The 16,688-nt window shown below is 40.2% G+C and overlaps 1 protein-coding gene across 1 annotated transcript in view; it reads right to left on the bottom strand.

Moving 5' to 3' along the window:
- LOC149817504 (COP1-interacting protein 7-like) overlaps nt 1-16,452 on the bottom strand; it is a 33,257-nt gene extending 16,805 nt beyond the window's left edge. Inside the window, exons 1-9 of the mRNA XM_089984263.1 lie at nt 15,935-16,452; nt 7,387-7,572; nt 7,157-7,277; nt 7,030-7,069; nt 4,611-4,663; nt 4,469-4,524; nt 3,915-4,067; nt 3,539-3,762; nt 1,070-2,682 (exon numbers count right to left, since the gene is read on the bottom strand). Coding sequence (XP_089840389.1) covers nt 1,070-2,682; nt 3,539-3,762; nt 3,915-4,067; nt 4,469-4,524; nt 4,611-4,663; nt 7,030-7,069; nt 7,157-7,277; nt 7,387-7,572; nt 15,935-16,002 — 2,514 coding nt within the window. The 5' untranslated portion in view covers nt 16,003-16,452. The remainder of the gene's footprint in view (nt 1-1,069; nt 2,683-3,538; nt 3,763-3,914; nt 4,068-4,468; nt 4,525-4,610; nt 4,664-7,029; nt 7,070-7,156; nt 7,278-7,386; nt 7,573-15,934) is intronic.
- Between the last annotated feature and the right edge of the window lie 236 nt (nt 16,453-16,688).

Here is a 16,688-nt window from a genome sequence, read left to right as displayed (position 1 = left end):
TGCAGCATTTTTTTTCAACACTAACATGAAGCTTAGAACTTGACCCTAGCAATGTTGTGATGCACAAACATAGCCATATGTGAGTCCCATCCATCGAAGGGCCATGCATTAAAGACCATCCTACAATCTCCTGGTAATCAAGCAGAATGGTTCAGTGCGAGCACAGATCTCAGTGCTCTAGTAAACCAGATATTTGAAGGCAACCGTGCCCAATCTAGCAACGGATGGTTGCAGCTTGATGGTTGCCTGAAAACAAGAAGGAGAAGAGAAGGAAGAGAGAACAAAGAAAGAACAATAAGAGGAAGAGACACATATGCATACAGACACACATATATGTGTATTCACATTGTCCTGCAGCAATTTTGGCATAGTGAGCCATAACCATTGACCTTCTGACAGTAGTCGGCACTTGTATTCACAAGAACATCGCTGTAACAAATGCCTAGTATTCTTTCTTATGAAACGAGTTTACATCAGTTGCCAAAACAGGTTGGTTTAATCACAAATAAGTATGGGCTTGGAACCTAACCTAAATCACTGTACAATTTGACCATACGCTATGCAGCATCAACATAATGGAAAATGATTGTCTGACTAAAAAATAGGTTAAAAAATTTGCTGGAATTTTGTGTTGCCACCAGTAAAATGGTAGTGTAATTTTTTCATAAATCAACTACCCTTTGACGCCCCAAGGGGTTAGGGGAAGTGGAGGGGGCCTTGGCCACTAGACAGGTGGTCAGGGTTCCATTCCCATGAGTGTCAAACCCCTTGCATTAATGATGGCAAGGGATAAGCCCTTGCTCAGCCAAAGCCGGGCGACTCCCTGGGGGCAAGGGGTGCACCACGGGTTTACACCATCGGGAAAGCGATCATAAGTACAGCAGGCTTAGCCACAACAACTAGATCTCTGATCCAGAGAGTGGTTTCCTTGTCCTTCATGGAAAAAAAAAACTACCCCTTTGACCATACAGACATGGTTGAACCACAATGTTTTGTGCCTTGATCTTGAGACATCTTTCAGAGAGAGCGCATCACTACACGTATGATTAAAGCTGAAAAGAAAAAATACCTGTTCCCTTTTTGCTTTCTGAAGATCAGCCTTGAATGCTCGCAGCCTCTCTGCCCGTGCTTGTGCTTCAGACAATGGACTCGCTTTTGTTGGTTTTGGCTTCCTCACTGCATCAGCTTTCCTTTTCTCCATAGCATCCCGTGTAACTTTTGACTTCTTGTCCTTGTCGACCGCTTTTTTCTCTTGTTTATCAATCAATTTGTTTTCATCCCTTGTGTTTTTGGGCAAGGTAATACCATTTGCACTGAAGGACATGTCTGCTTGCATCTGTATTTCATAGTCTACAGCCAGACCAAAAGAGCTCTCAGTTCCACGCACTGGCATCATGCTCAACTCATCCGGTTCATAGCCAAGAACCTTTGCGGTTTTAATCTTACTTGAATCCTCCATCTCCTTTAGATCTGATGAGTACACTGAGTGCATTCCAATGGAAGTTCTACCATCCCTGTCAACTTGATTGTGTGAACCCGACCTCACAGGAACAATGAAAGACTCATCTGTAGGATCACGCACTGCACTTTTATCAGCAAAGCCAGGACGCCCAATTTCATTTCTAGCAAGAGGATCGGACCTAGAACCAATAGCACTTGCTTGGTTTTGATGTCCATACGTCACGAAATCATCACTGGTCATCCTTCTAACTCCCCTGTACCCTCCTGTTTCAGAAAATTGGATATCTTGGTGATCTGTTAACTCCCTTCTAACATTATAAGGCAAAGCCATGGCTGATTCATCATTTAATCCCTTCTTATTGACTACAGACACATTGCTACTGATAACATCATGTTCAGACATCCTCTGATTAGCACTAGTGCCCAAATTTCGATCTGGCAGGATAGAATCTGCACCAGTTGCAGTCTCCTGCCTCCTCACGGGAATGTCGTTATGAAGAGGAAACATGTCTCTGTCAGCAACGTCTTCATCTTTGCTCAACAAGAAATTCTGAAATGCCTGCCAATTTCCATTATCAACGTCTGCACTTTTAGATGCATCTTTTTCATATGAACCAAATACATCTGCAGCTCGCAGATGCATCACTTCTTCACTGGATGACCTAACAGAACCTTTATGGTTCCTTTTCTGAAAATTCATTGGTACTTCAACTTCCTCTTCTGTTTCAGAACCTGAACCTGAATGAGACTCGCCATCTCCAGCATTGTGTCTGTTTGAAGTAATATAATTGATGTTTCGAATGACTACCATCCCTGAACGTTTTTTCCCTACTCGACCACCCTTCCTTCGTGACTCGTGATTATATAATTCCTCTTTGTCCATTTCTAACTGAACATTTTGATCACCAGAATCCTGTGATCTTGTAATAGATTCAGAATCAACATCCCCATCTTTACCATCCATGGAATGCCTTTTGTGCATAATCCTTTCACCTGGGCTGAAGCTAGTATTATCCGCTTGAGGATAAGGATGCGGGAAAAACTGGCCACTTCCAGGATAGTTGGGATAATAAGGCATTCCTGGCATAGGGTAAGCAGGAAACACTGGAGCACCTTGGGGAGGGTGAAGTGGCCATTGCATGTACATAGGGTGCTGAAACTGGCCTTGAAAATAATTATTTTGTCCTAAAGGCACCTGATGATCAACAGGAGGCCTTTTATCTGCGTGCAACCAAATAAAATCACCCATTTTAAGAAGCTACAGAACTGCTCCGAAAAGAAAAAATAGCAACAAGGCCATGAAACCCAACAAGGGGTCAAGGAGGCATGGAAGAAAGAGAAAGATATATCCTGAACGCTCTGATGGAATAAACCACCAGCTTTCAGAAAACAAAATAAAAAACAGCAATTATAAATGAAAAATTTCTATTAGAAAAACAAATAAGGTTACTTAAGATGGTTTGTGCAAAATGCTAGACAGCAGAATCAACATATTCTGATTTAAACCCGCAACCCAAGATCATGGACAAGAAAAGGAAAATGGTTACACTTTTTAGCACAAGTTTTCAAATGAGTATGTCTGTTCTTTTATCAGAAACCAGAAACACCCTGAACAAAGACAGTTTTGTATCACTTTAGGTCTGTTTGCAGTTACCAAAAATTTAATCCCATCAGGCAAAATGAATTTTTCAGCGAGCTTAGGTTTTTCCTTTCTTTTTCTCCTCTCCTTAGAAATTGCATAGGAGCTAGGGACATGAGCTTCAATGGTATAGCATCAGAGCATTTTGTCTAGGACAGTTTTACTGACATGGATTTGTTAAAAAATAAATATTTTTAAAAGAATTCAACAAGATTTCAGAAGTACATTTTATCATGTGGTTTGTACAAGGTAAATCACCAGTAGAATCTTCTATCTTTTAACTTTACAGGATAATCATTTGGCATCTCCAAAAGCTTCCTGGCATTACAATGGATTGAATTTGCAAAGACTATAAATATCACATCACTCTGTGAAAAACCTTTAAAAAGTAAAAAAAAAAAAAAACGAAAAAAGTGGTATTTGTATCTGATGTCTAACCTCTACTAGGATCTGCTATATGTTCAGTATTACTATCTGAACTGGTTTCTGTCTGAGTTTTAATACTATTTTCCATACACATATCACCATGTGCAACAGGCCATGGAACCCGTAAATCTGTTTGGCCTGACATTCCTCCTGCAGCTTCCATTTCCATTCCTTCAAGCCACTGGATAGTTTCGTGATTTCTCTTCCATAATTCCACGAATTTTAAGCAAGCCTCCCTGTTGTATAGTGGATAAAAAAAGGACAAACAGCAACTTTTACCTTTTGTCAGAAATAATAAGAGAAAAGATGATTTCCAGAAATCTCACATAAGCTACTGATCTGGTAAAGAAATTGTTAACTTCAGTATACAAAAGTGCAACAACTTTACCTTAGGCGTGAAGCCCCAAAGCAATCAGCAAATGATATTAGATCATCCATGTGGTCCATATCAAAACCAGCAGCAAAAGCTCGTGCAAAAGCCATACCTTGCTCTTTCTGCAACACTGTTTTGCGTGTCTCCAAAACCCTCAAAAGCTTAACTCTGATGCAATGTGGTGCAAGCTAAATCTTAGGGTCACACACACACACACACACACACTTTTGCCAGACCTCTTAAACAGAATATACCTATGGGCTGTAACCACAACATGGAGAAACAAAGCGTGCTAATACTAAATTGACAGTTTTATAATGGTAAAGTTTGCTTAAATAAGTATCACAAATTTAATTGATTAAATCAACACACATTACAAGTCTAACATGGTAATATTGACCGCTCAAGTATGGTGAGAAGACGATGAAAAATGTAAATGTTAACCACGGTTTTTCCACTACAAATGGGTAATCATCATCCTAAAGCTCTGGCCGAATACAGATCAGTCAGTAGACACAATGATAAAAGAATAGATACAGAAAAATCATGGTCAAGAAGATCAGCATTACTTTGAGTTCTCCTCCCACATAGCAGATCCATCTGATTCAGTTTGTTGTGTGTCAGGCTGCCAAAGTATGAACAAGCATCAATATCTACTTGAATCCCTTGAAGAATGTTGAAAAACATGATAATCAATTGTCCTGTCAATACCTTATAAAGGACAATTGCATTTTCTGCCTCAGCATCAGGAACATACCTAATACCTGCACATAATTTACATAACCATACTCACATGTGTAATAGTTCATTAACACTATAAAAGATCTTTTAATCCAGAAGACTAGGAATAGAGTGATCTGTGACCAGGACCAGTGGACAAGGAAAAAGAGAAGCAGAGAAATTGGATGTCACAACCCAAGGTTTATAAGATATTAAGACTATACAAGCGAAGATCAGACAAAGGACTAGAGATGGTTGAGGCATATTATGATGTTACTATTTATAAAAAGCAAAAATACAAGCATATTCGTAAAATGAATATGCGCAAGATTTGAGAAATGACTAAACTACCCCTACGGCTAAATAATAGAAATATATATTTTATATATATAATAAGTAGATACATATACATATATATTAATATATGTATATGTATTACCTTATATACATGCAATCCAAAAAGGCATTTGGCCCGGATGGTATACCCATCGAGGCTTGGACATGCTTGGGTGAGAAAGGTTTAGTATGGTTGGCAAATCTTTTTAACAAGATTTGACGGACAAATAAGATGCCTGATGAGTGGAGAAAGAGTACTTTGGTGCCTCTCTATAAGAATAAGGGTGATATATAAGATTGCACAAACTATCGTGGTATAAAACTCATGAGTCATACTATGAAACTTTGGGAGAGGGTGATTGAGTATAGGTCGAGGAAGGTTGCCATGATATCGGAGAATCAATTTGGTTTTATGCCTGAAAGATCAACTATGGAAGCTATACATCTTCTTAAACAACTTATTGAGAGATATAGAGAGGGGAACAAAGATTTGCATATGTTTTTTATTGATTTAGAGAAGGCATACGATAGAGTACCTAGGGATGTTCTCTGGTGGACAATAATGAAGAAAGGTATCTCTCTCAAGTACATTAGTATAATTAAAGATATGTACGAAGGAGTAGTAACCAATGTCTGCACTTGTGGAGGGGTGACAGACAATTTTCCTATAACGGTTGGGTTACATCAAGGATCTGCATTAAGCCCTTTCCTTTTTGGTATAGTGATAGATGAACTTACGAGATCAATTCAAGAAAATGTGTCGTGGTGTATGTTGTTTGCTGATGATATTGTTTTGATTGATGAGTCTAGAGTTGGGGTTAATGCTAAGTTAGAATTATGGAGACAGACTTTGGAAGCAAGAGGTTTTACGTTGAGTAAGAGTAAGACAAAATATATAGAATGTCGGTTTAGTAAGCAACGAAATAGTGATGAGAGTGTAGTGAAGCTTGGTGAGCAAGAAATAGCGGTGGATGACTGTTTCAAATATTTGGGATCTATCATTCAAAAGAATGGAGAAATTGATGGAGATGTAAATCATAGGATTAAGGTTGGGTGGATGAAATGGAAAAGTGCAACTGGAGTGTTGTGCGATCGTAGAATGCCATTGCAGTTGAAGGGAAAGTTTTATAGGACGACAATTAGACCCGCTTTACTATATGGTACGGAATGTTGGGCTGCCAAGACATCATTTTCAAAAAATGAGTGTAACCGAGATGCGTATGCTTCGATGGATGTGTAGAAATACACTAAAAGATAAGATTCGGAACGAGGAAATACATAAGAAGGTAGGAGTTGCATCCATTGAAAATAAGATGTGAGAATCGTTTATGATGGTTTGGGCATATTCGGCGGAGGCCTAATGATGCTTTGGTTAGAAGGATGGAGAAATGGGAAAATATATTAGATAAAAGAGGTCGGGGTAGGCCTAAGAAGACTTGGATGGAGATGATAAGAAAGGATATGAATGCTTTGAATCTCACCGAGGACATGACATTGGATAGAAATGATTGGAGGAGAAGGATTCATGTGGAGGACCCAAATTGATTTTCTTTTTGGTTCATATCGCTGACCCCAATTGTTTGGGATGAAGGCGTTGTTGTTGTATATGTATTACCTTATATATATAATATATATATAACATTACATGATTTGATTACATAATTTAACAACTATTTCAGTGCCTTCAAGATATCGACCAGCCCCGCTAACATGGTGCAAAATTGCCTTTGATGACACCACTAAATCCAGTTGAGTCATCTTGACTTGGACAAGTCAATCACTGATAAGCCTTACAAGTTTTATCTCTGCATCTTTTCCTATTTAAACCCAAACCCATGTATCATCATAGTCTTTCATGGTTTCCCCCTTCCAGCCTTTATCATCTATCTCTTTGAATAGTTCCTTGAACCTGAATCATGTCAACCTTTTACACTGGTGCAACTTTAGGTCCACACATAACATTGCCAAGACCATCTCAAAACACACCCCATTTGAACAGACTTAGGAAAAAGAAAAGAATAAAGAGAAAGTCTCAACTACAATAATGTGTGCAGAGAGAGAGATTTGGAATTACCTTTATTTCTCTCTGGGGTTTTTGTCTGATGATCGTCAACCTGCCCCATGAAATCAAATCAAGCAAAGAAACTCAACAATAAGGCATATATGCTGCAAATGAGCTATCTCACAGAAGAATCACTTACAATGCTGAACCCTAAATTTGTGTTGTTTTGAATGGCAATTGCTTCATCAATCTGTATTATCTCAGATTCTATTGTATTAACCCGCTCCAATACTTCGGGAGTGCTCACAAATCGAACAAACCTACATAATTGAGAAAACAGAGTTCAACTACCAAGCATGAACCGTAGCATAACAATGCAATGCATAAGGTCTCACAGTTCTCTGCACAAATAGCAGAGCATCAACAGACCTTTCAACTGTTCCCTTTGTGAACCAACAGGCAGTGTGCTTGCTTTCAGGGCTAGGCTCTAGCACTATTGAATATCCCCCTTTTGCAATTTGATCTTGGGCAGTCTTCAAGTGGGAAAGAAAAGAGTTCAACAACCCAGAAGCTACTTTCTCCTTTTCTCCATTAGCAATGATTACCAAAACACACCTGTCGACGTAGAAATCATCCAAGGAAAGCTATCATTCTCCAAGCAGCAAAAATTTATCAAAAAGTTTACATATGATCATTAAAGAAAAATAACTTGTAATTACCAGTACTCACTGAAACAACTGAACAACCAAACACCAAGCTTAGTCTTATAAGAAATAGCTTTATTAATACAAAAAAAAAGAATTTCGTAATTAAAAAACTACTTTTTTTATATCACTTCCTAAACATCGATAATCCTTAAAATGTCATAATAAACTTTGTTCAAAACATATAACAATGTCCGGAACATGAAACTTGCAGCTTCATTTGCAGTATGGTGAGGAAACAACGAGTTCAAACAGACATTATCTGTCAAAAAATAAAATACTGTCTACTGAATGAGAGACTAATTAGAAGAAACATCTTTGTATATTGAACCCGAGCCATGCAATCATTTGATAAGCTAGCTCAGATTTCAAACTTGTAGAACAAAGAAATACGACTTTGGAAATAAGAAAATATAGGGGGAGGGAGATGTGAACTTCAAAATGTTAGCCCGAAAAAAAAAAGGACGATGAACCAAATTTTAAACAAAACCAACATTGGAACACATACACGCCCGTTTTTTCCTGCGTTCTAAACGTGCATAGTTCCATCAGAGAAGCATCTTACTAAATGCATGAAAAACATAAAATTTATTACAAGAAACTCATTGGTTGCCGATTCCATGTGAATAAGCTAGTAACAACTTCTCTGGTAGATCGCATAAAAAGCAAGCACCCTCGAAACAATTGTGATGAATATGGAGGAAATCAACAGCACTTGACGCAATGACTTCACACAATCATCATACAAATTTGAAATTCCCTAAAATCGGAGAACTGGTTTCAAACTTCACAGATCCTTCTCAAACACCATTCTTTTTAACAAGTGTCACTGTTATGAAAAAGGATAACCGGATCTTTTTTTTTTGCATAATATGATACTAAAAAAATCAAACCTAGAAATGATAACGAAAATTCTTAGAATATTCATGCACGGAATGCGGTCCTTTCTACTCAGGAAAAAAAAATCTAAAAGCAAACACACAAAAACTGAGAAAGTCAACATCGTCGATGAAAACATTGTCGGGTCCGGCGTGATTTTCCGGCGAGGCGGCAAACCATACGGCCTCCCTGTAGCAGTGGCCCTGCATAGCAAACAGAAAAACAGAAACACGCAGGGCATACCTGAGGCGGCCATTGAAAGAGCTGTGCTTGCCGGAGAGGAGATTTTCTTCAACTTAGCCGGTATGCAGCCACCAAGAGCGCAGGCCTCCGAATGCTACCGGTAAGTCGACCTTTTTCCCCCTTGTAATTTCTGTATTGCGCTTATGGAAAGGGTTGCTCATGAGACCCTTTTATAAGCCACGAAATGGGAACGGTTGAGTAATCGTTCCCTCTGTTTTTAGGTTTAACGGAAGGAACACTTCATGTGGGAAGCGTTACCCACATCGTGGGTAACCACCACCAATGTGGTGGTTTAACCCAACATTCTCCCACTTGTTCCGACGATAAACCTTTTAACCAGAAAACCTTATGGGAATAACTTGATGAATAGAATGGCCTTTATATTCTATTCTAAAGGTCCTTAGTTGAATCTTTAATCCTTATGAGATTAACAACAACCATAATGAGAATCAAAAGACTGAAAGTGATCATTTTATTTATATGCATATGTCAAAAAGAGTTTAACAATCCCATCCTCATTACATGTTCGGAATATAATCCCGGTGCTAGCCCTTTAGTAAGAGGATCAGCGATCATCTCTTTGGTACCAATATTGACAATATGCACTAAATGATTCTTCGTCCTTTCTTTAACAACAAAATACTTCAATTTTATATGCTTGCATGACGTAGTACTTTTGTTGTTGTTTGAAAAGGACACTGCAGCTTCATTATCACAGTAGACCTTCAGTGACTTCCTAATGGAATCGACCACCTTTAACTGTGATATGAAGTTCTTTAACCATATAGCCTGCGAAGTAGTCTCGTACAATGCAATGAATTTTGCCTCCATGGTGTGGGCAGCAGTGGTCGTCTGCTTTCCATTCCTCCAAGAGATCGCTCCTCCAGCAAGTAAGAAGACGTACCCAGTAGTAGACTTTCTACTATCAAGGCATCCTCCTAAATCAGCATCTGAGTAGCCAATGACCTCGAGGTGATCAACTTTATGATACGTTAACATATAGTCTTTTGTCCCTTGCAAGTACCGCAAGACTTTCTTGGCAGCCTTCCAATGGGGTAAACCTGGATTAGACTGAAATCTGCCAAGTACCCCTACTGCAAAAGAAATATCTGGTCGAGAACATGTCTGCGCATACTGCAAGCTGCCAACAACTGATGCATATGGATAAGCACTCATCTGTGCTTTGTCAATATCGTTCTGTGGACAATCCTTTAGGCTCAGCTTGTCACCTTTTGATATGGGTGTAGAATTAGGAGAACAATTCTCCATCCCATATCGCTTTAACACCTTTTCTATATAGGATCTTTGGGAGAGGCCTAGAAACCCTTTTGCTCGGTCTCGACGAATCTCAATGCCAAGAACATAAGCAGCCTCACCCATATCTTTCATATCAAAATGTGATGCAAGAAACTGTTTTGTCTCTGAAAGCAACTTTATATCGTTGGTTGCAAGTAAGATGTCATCCACATACAACATCAATATAATGAACTTACTCCCACTTTCCTTAAGGTATATACATTGATCAATAATGTTTTCTGTAAATCCGAAAGTCACAATGACTTGGGAAAATTTAATATACCATTGTCGGGAGGCATGTTTAAGTCCATATATTGATTTATTAAGCTTACAAACCAAACGATCATTTTCAGAGAAACCAAGAGGTTGTTCCATGTATACTTCTTCATTCAGATCCCCGTTGAGGAACGCTGTTTTCACATCCATCTGATGTAGCTCTAAGTCATAATGAGCTACGAGGGCCAGAATAATCCTCATTGACTCCTTAGTTGAGACAGGAGAGAATGTCTCATTATAGTCAATGCCCTCCATCTGGGTGAATCATTTAACAACCAATCTTGCTTTATGTCTCTCTATGTTACCTTTGGAGTCTTTCTTGGTCTTAAAGACCCATTTACACCCTACGGGCTTTACTCCTTTAGGTAACGTGACAAGATCTCACACTTGATTTTTAGCCATAGAGTCTAACTCTTCTTTCATGGCTTTAATCCGGTGCGAAGATTGTTTGCTTTCAACAGCTTCCATAAAATTCAACGGGTCATCATCCATATCTATGAAATCACCAGGCTCCTGAAGGTACACCACATAATCAGGATGTATGGCAGATCTTCTAATCCTTGTGGATCTCCAAACAGGTCGTTCCTCAGGCTCAGATGAAACCTGATCATCCTGCTCGTGCTCTTCCGAATTGTCCACAATAGGTTCACTTTGAATTTGTGCATTAACAATCGAATAATCAACCACACCATCATTAGGAATAACAATATGGTATCTTTCGATGTTTTCCTTAACAGGTGATAAAACTGGATCCTGTATTTCCTCAAAACCAATGCTTTGAAGTGCATTTAATCCTACTGAACCATCTTCTAGGAATTTAGCCTTATCCGTTTCAACAATCTGTGGTGAGTGAGATGGGCAATAAAACCTGTACCCTTTTGATCTTTCTGGATAACCAATGAAATATCCACTAGTTGTTCTTGGATCAAAGGCTTTAATGTGGGGGTTATACAGTTTAGCCTCTGCAGGACATCCCCAAATGTGCATATAAGACAGTGATGGTTTCCTACCTGTCCACAACTCGTAAGGAGTTTTAGGCACAGATTTCGTAGGAACCTTATTCAAAATATGCACAGTTGTCCTTAAGGCTTCACCCCACAACTTTATGGGAAGTGTTGAATAATTCAACATAGCCCTAACCATTTCTTTAAGCGTACGATTTCTCCTTTCAGCTACACCATTCTGATAGGCACTACCAGGCATGGTATACTGAGGCACAATGTCTTCCTCTTTAAGAAATTGCGCTAATGGTCCTTCCCTTTGCCCCATCTCAGTAAACCTACCATAATATTCGCCACCTCTATCAGACCTGACTATTTTAATAACCTTATTGATTTGTTTCTCTACTTCTTTCTTAAATTCCTTAAACATATGAAAAACATCAGATTTTTCGAAAATCAAGTAGAGATACATATACCGAGAATAGTCATCAATAAAGGTGACGAAATATTTTTCGCCTGTGTAACATGGGGAAAACGGTCCACATACATCCGTATGGACTATTTCTAATATCTTACTACTGCGTTTGGCACCCTCTTTATATGTGTTTGTATGCTTAGCCTTTATGCAATCAACACATGGGTCATTGTCAGTAAAATCTAGAGATTGCAAGATCCCTTCATTTACCAGTCTCTTTATTCTCTTTTCAGAGATATGACCCAACCTTCGATGCCAAAGCATGTAAGATTTATCATTTGTCATGCTACGTTTATTTTCAACCAATGCGTATTCAGAAGTCAAAGACTCCTGAGTTTGGATCTTCACATTCAATCTATATAAACCATCATAAACAGATGCAGAACCAATTTCAATTGAATTTCTGAATATGAACAATTTGAAATTTTCAAACTTAAAACAATATCCAAATTTATCCAACTTTGAAATTGAAATTAATTTTCTACTATACGATGGAATATAAAAGACATCATGAAGATCTAAAACTACGCCCGTATCCAGAGTAATCCTGCAGGTTCCAACACCCTTCACATGTGAACGCATCTTGTTTCCCGAATAGATGTTTTTCTCATGCATTGTTGGTTCCCTTCTACTCAGGAACAACTGTAGACAGTTGGAAATATGAACAGTAGCACCAGAATCAATCCACCAGCTATTTTCAGGAATTTGTAATAAATTACATTCATGAGAGACAAATGACAAATTACCTCTCTTTTCCAACCATTTCTTGTACTTTATGCAATCTGCCTTTATGTGTCCCTTCTTCTTGCAAAAGAAGCACTTTATGGGAGCAGAGTTGGATTGCTTATCTTGGGATGACTTATCCCCAGTTGGTTTCTTCCTAGCATTTCTCTTAAATGCATTCTTCCTTGGTCCTACTTTGGACGTATGAGAAGCCATATGTGCACTCTGCACCTTCTCACCTTTCATCCTCTCTTCTTCTTCAACACACTTGGACATGAGTTCATTAAATGTCCATTCATCATTATGTGTGTTGTACGAGATTTTGAAAGGTTCGTATTCCAAAGGTAAGGACGTTAGAACTAAATGCACTAGGAAAGAATCAGAGATGGTGAGCTTCATGTCATTCAGCTGAGACGCTATGTTTCTCATCTCCAAAATGTGCTGGCGAATATTCCCCCTCCAGTATATTTCATAGATATCAATTTTGACATCAGAGTACTGGCTCTAGCCTTGTTTAAACTCACAAACTGTGCCTCAATGGCATTCATGAATTCTCTCACTGTTCTGCATTGTGGGATAGCACTCCGAATGTTCTTAGCTACTTTAGATTGCAAAAGCAATAAGCTAAGTCTATTCGAGCGCTCCCACTTCTCAAAAGCAATCTTTTGATCAACAGTAATCAGTGAGGGCAGCGGGTTCATCTATCCTTAGGGCCAGATCTAAATCCATATACCCTAATGCAAATAAAACAGTTTCTTTCCAATCACTAAAATTGGATCCATCTAGAAAAGGTATAGAGCTAGAGCCATCTAAAATCACAGAACTAGAAACTGCATGACAAAAGACACGTATCAGAAAACATTCATACGAGACTAAAACTTTACTGGAAAAAGCGAAATGATAAAGGCCCTTGATATGCTTTTTTCCAAGCGAGTGAAGGGGGTCATCGGAGTCCTACTTTGGTAAGAGCTCCGACACGCGAAACCACTTTGCCTACCGACCATATTCGGTAAAACTAAGGTTCTTGTGAAGATAGACCATCAACACAAGGTATCTTTGGATACACATGTGTGATGTATCTCGACACATTTACCTTATTCTACCCTACTTAAATTCCAAACACGATAAAACTACCTTTGGGTCGTCTATCGTTTCATGAATATAAGTACAATGTGCATATCGGCTTAGGAACTGTATGATAGTATAAAATTCATTTATGACTCACGTGTATTCAGTCACTTTGGTGACATGAAAACACTGATTCATTTAACTATCCTTAATGCTAATATGTAAAATTATATCTTAAAATAGTCCGTAAACTGAATGGACTAGACATATGACCCTCGAAATGATTCTTAAACTGAATGAACCAGTCATATGTATCACGAACCGGTCTTAAAACACTCTGAACCGGTCTGAAACAGCCCCGAACCGGTCATGCAAGGGTCCGAACCGGTTCTAAACATTATGAACTGGATCAAATATGAACAAAAATTCATTAAAACCCTATAACCGTATGCCAAAACCCCTATATTTTCTTATATTTAAGAAAACAGGGTCTTAACATTTCGGAACCGGTGAGAAACTAGAAGAAACCGGCCAAAAACGGCTCTGAACCGGTCCCGGAAGGGGACTGAGTCAGTCCTTGATCCGGTTCAGGCCAAATAGTGCCTGGACCCTTCTGGATCCGGGTCAGACTCGACTGCTTACTGGATCCGGGTCGGACCCGGGGTTATCCAGATCCGGGTCGGACCCGATACAGTCCTGATTCGGGTCGGACCCGGTTACAACCGGATCCGGGTCGGACCCGGTAACCGCTGGATCCGGGTCTGACCCGGGGTTAGCCTGATCCGGGTCGGACCCGGTATGGTCTAGATCCGGGTCGGACCCGGTATGGAACTAGATCCGGGTCAGACCCGGTGCATTCCGAATCCGGGTCTGACCCGGGGTTAACCTTGATCCGGGTCGGACCCGGTATAGACCAGATCCGGGTCGGACCCGGGGGTCTTTGATCCGGGTCGGACCCGGTGCATACCAGATCCGGGAAAGGAACCCGATATACTCGTGAAATACGAAATGGGGATTTTGAAAGAACCCTATTTTGTATTTCACTCACCGCCGCCGCCGCCTGCCGGCGATCAACACCACCGCCTGCCGGCGATCAACACCGGCGCTTGCCGGCAACCAATGTCGTCGTCCGCCGGCGACCAACGCCGCCGCTTGATGGCGTTTCTTCTTCGGCGAAATCAACCATCCGCCGGCCAAAACCAATGCCGCAGAAGTCTTTAGAAATCCGACGACTCAATAGTGGCCAGCGACAGCTCCTGCAGCCTTCTGATGGCGGATGAAGATGAAGAAGCCGGCGGGGTCCTCGCCGACAGGAAAAACCCCTCAAAAAACCAGAGGTAAGTTTTTTTTTTTTTTATACTGTTGCCCAACGGCGACAGTCGCCGGTGCCGGCGACAGTCGCCGGTGCCGGCGACAGGCGCCGGTGCCGGCGACAGGCGCCGGTGCCGGCGACAGGCGCCGGTGCCGGCGACAGGCGCCGGTGCCGGCGACAGGCGCCTGTGACCAGCAGCAGGGTCACCCCACGGTGACCTGCGTTTCTGGTTAAAACCGGAGCACACCCCGCGGCGGAAGCAGGGTGTGGGCCCATAACCCAATGTCGGGTCCGGCGTGATTTTCCGGCGAGGCGGCAAACCAGACGGCCTCCCTGTAGCAGTGGCCCTGCATAGTAAACAGAAAAACAGAAACACGCAGGGCATACCTGAGGCGGCCATTGAAAGAGCTGTGCTTGCCAGAGAGGAGATTTTCTTCAACTTAGCCGGTATGCAGCCACCAAGAGCGCAGGCCTCCGAATGCTACCGGTAAGTCGACCTTTTTCCCTCTTGTAATTTCTGTATTGCGCTTATGGAAAGGGTTGCTCATGAGACCCATTTATAAGCCACGAAATGGGAACGGTTGAGTAACCGTTCCCTCTGTTTTCAGGTTTAACGGAAGGAACACTTCATGTGGGAAGCGTTACCCACATCGTGGGTAACCACCACCAACGTGGTGGTTTAACCCAACAAACATGAGCATTTTACCAGCGAAAAACTACACTTAAACACGAAACAAATGCAAAGATAGTCGTAGTACTAAAAAATCCAAGAAATTCATTCACTTAAACAAGGAAAACATCAAAAAATGCATAACATTAAAAAAATCACCAAGATCCAAAAAAAGAAAATTCACATAAAACGGAGAAAAAACAACCAGAAATCAATGAAAACGACGGATTCGACAAAACAGGAGCAAAAAGAAGAAAAACCCTTAAACAAAACGCTATCGCTGAAAGCGAATCGGAGAATATCTACACAAAATCGTTAACTAAGATCATTCTTATCGCACGAAAAGCAGAAAAAAAGAAAAAAGAGAAAAATCACGCTACATATAGTTACCTTGTTCTCGTGGGCGTGAGCTGAAACGTCGCCGAATCTAACCTCGTTTCCGGCTTCATCGCGATCATAAGAACCGCAAAAAATGACGTAAAAACAAGCGATTTCTTCACACTCACCAAAAACAGAAGAAAATGGATCTAACGCAAGAGAGAGAGAGAGATTGTTCTTAAATATTTCCAATAAATGAAGAAAAATATCTGAAGAGGCGGCGTCGAGAGGAAGAAGAAGATGGAGGACGAGAGGAACTAAATGAACAAGGCAGTCTTCTCTTTTTCTTCTTCTTCTTCCCAAGGTAGAAAACGACGTGAGCTCCCAGAGATCCCTCTCAGATGAATTCAGGAAGCCTTCCGCTTTAATGGCGAAGAAATTCAATGAAAAAAACAATAAATGATAAATAAATTAAAAAATATCAGAGAGATTTATGCAGCGCGTTTCACGTCCGGCTTTGAGTTCCGGCAACCCAAAAAGGAACTTTCAGATCCGAACTCTCTCTCTCTCTCTCTCTCTCTCACTGAGCTGCGAGAAGCCTTTAGGTCTGCACTTTTTTATATATTTTTAGTGAGCTTTGATTGATTTATTTATATTTATTTGGTATTTTTCAAATGACCACCAGAATTTTGTCTTAATCAATATATCTACCGAAGTTTTTCTCATATTTCAAATAGACGGCTCCCCAACTTTACAAAATTAATTTACATTAAGCATTAAAATTTTTGCCAATATATATATATATATATATATATATATACATAAG

The sequence above is a fragment of the Nuphar pumila genome, chromosome 13 (genome assembly GCF_984573655.1).
Source record: "Nuphar pumila chromosome 13, dmNupPumi1.hap1.1, whole genome shotgun sequence".
NCBI lineage: Eukaryota > Viridiplantae > Streptophyta > Magnoliopsida > Nymphaeales > Nymphaeaceae > Nuphar > Nuphar pumila.
This window is presented reverse-complemented; position numbering and strand designations above follow the sequence as displayed.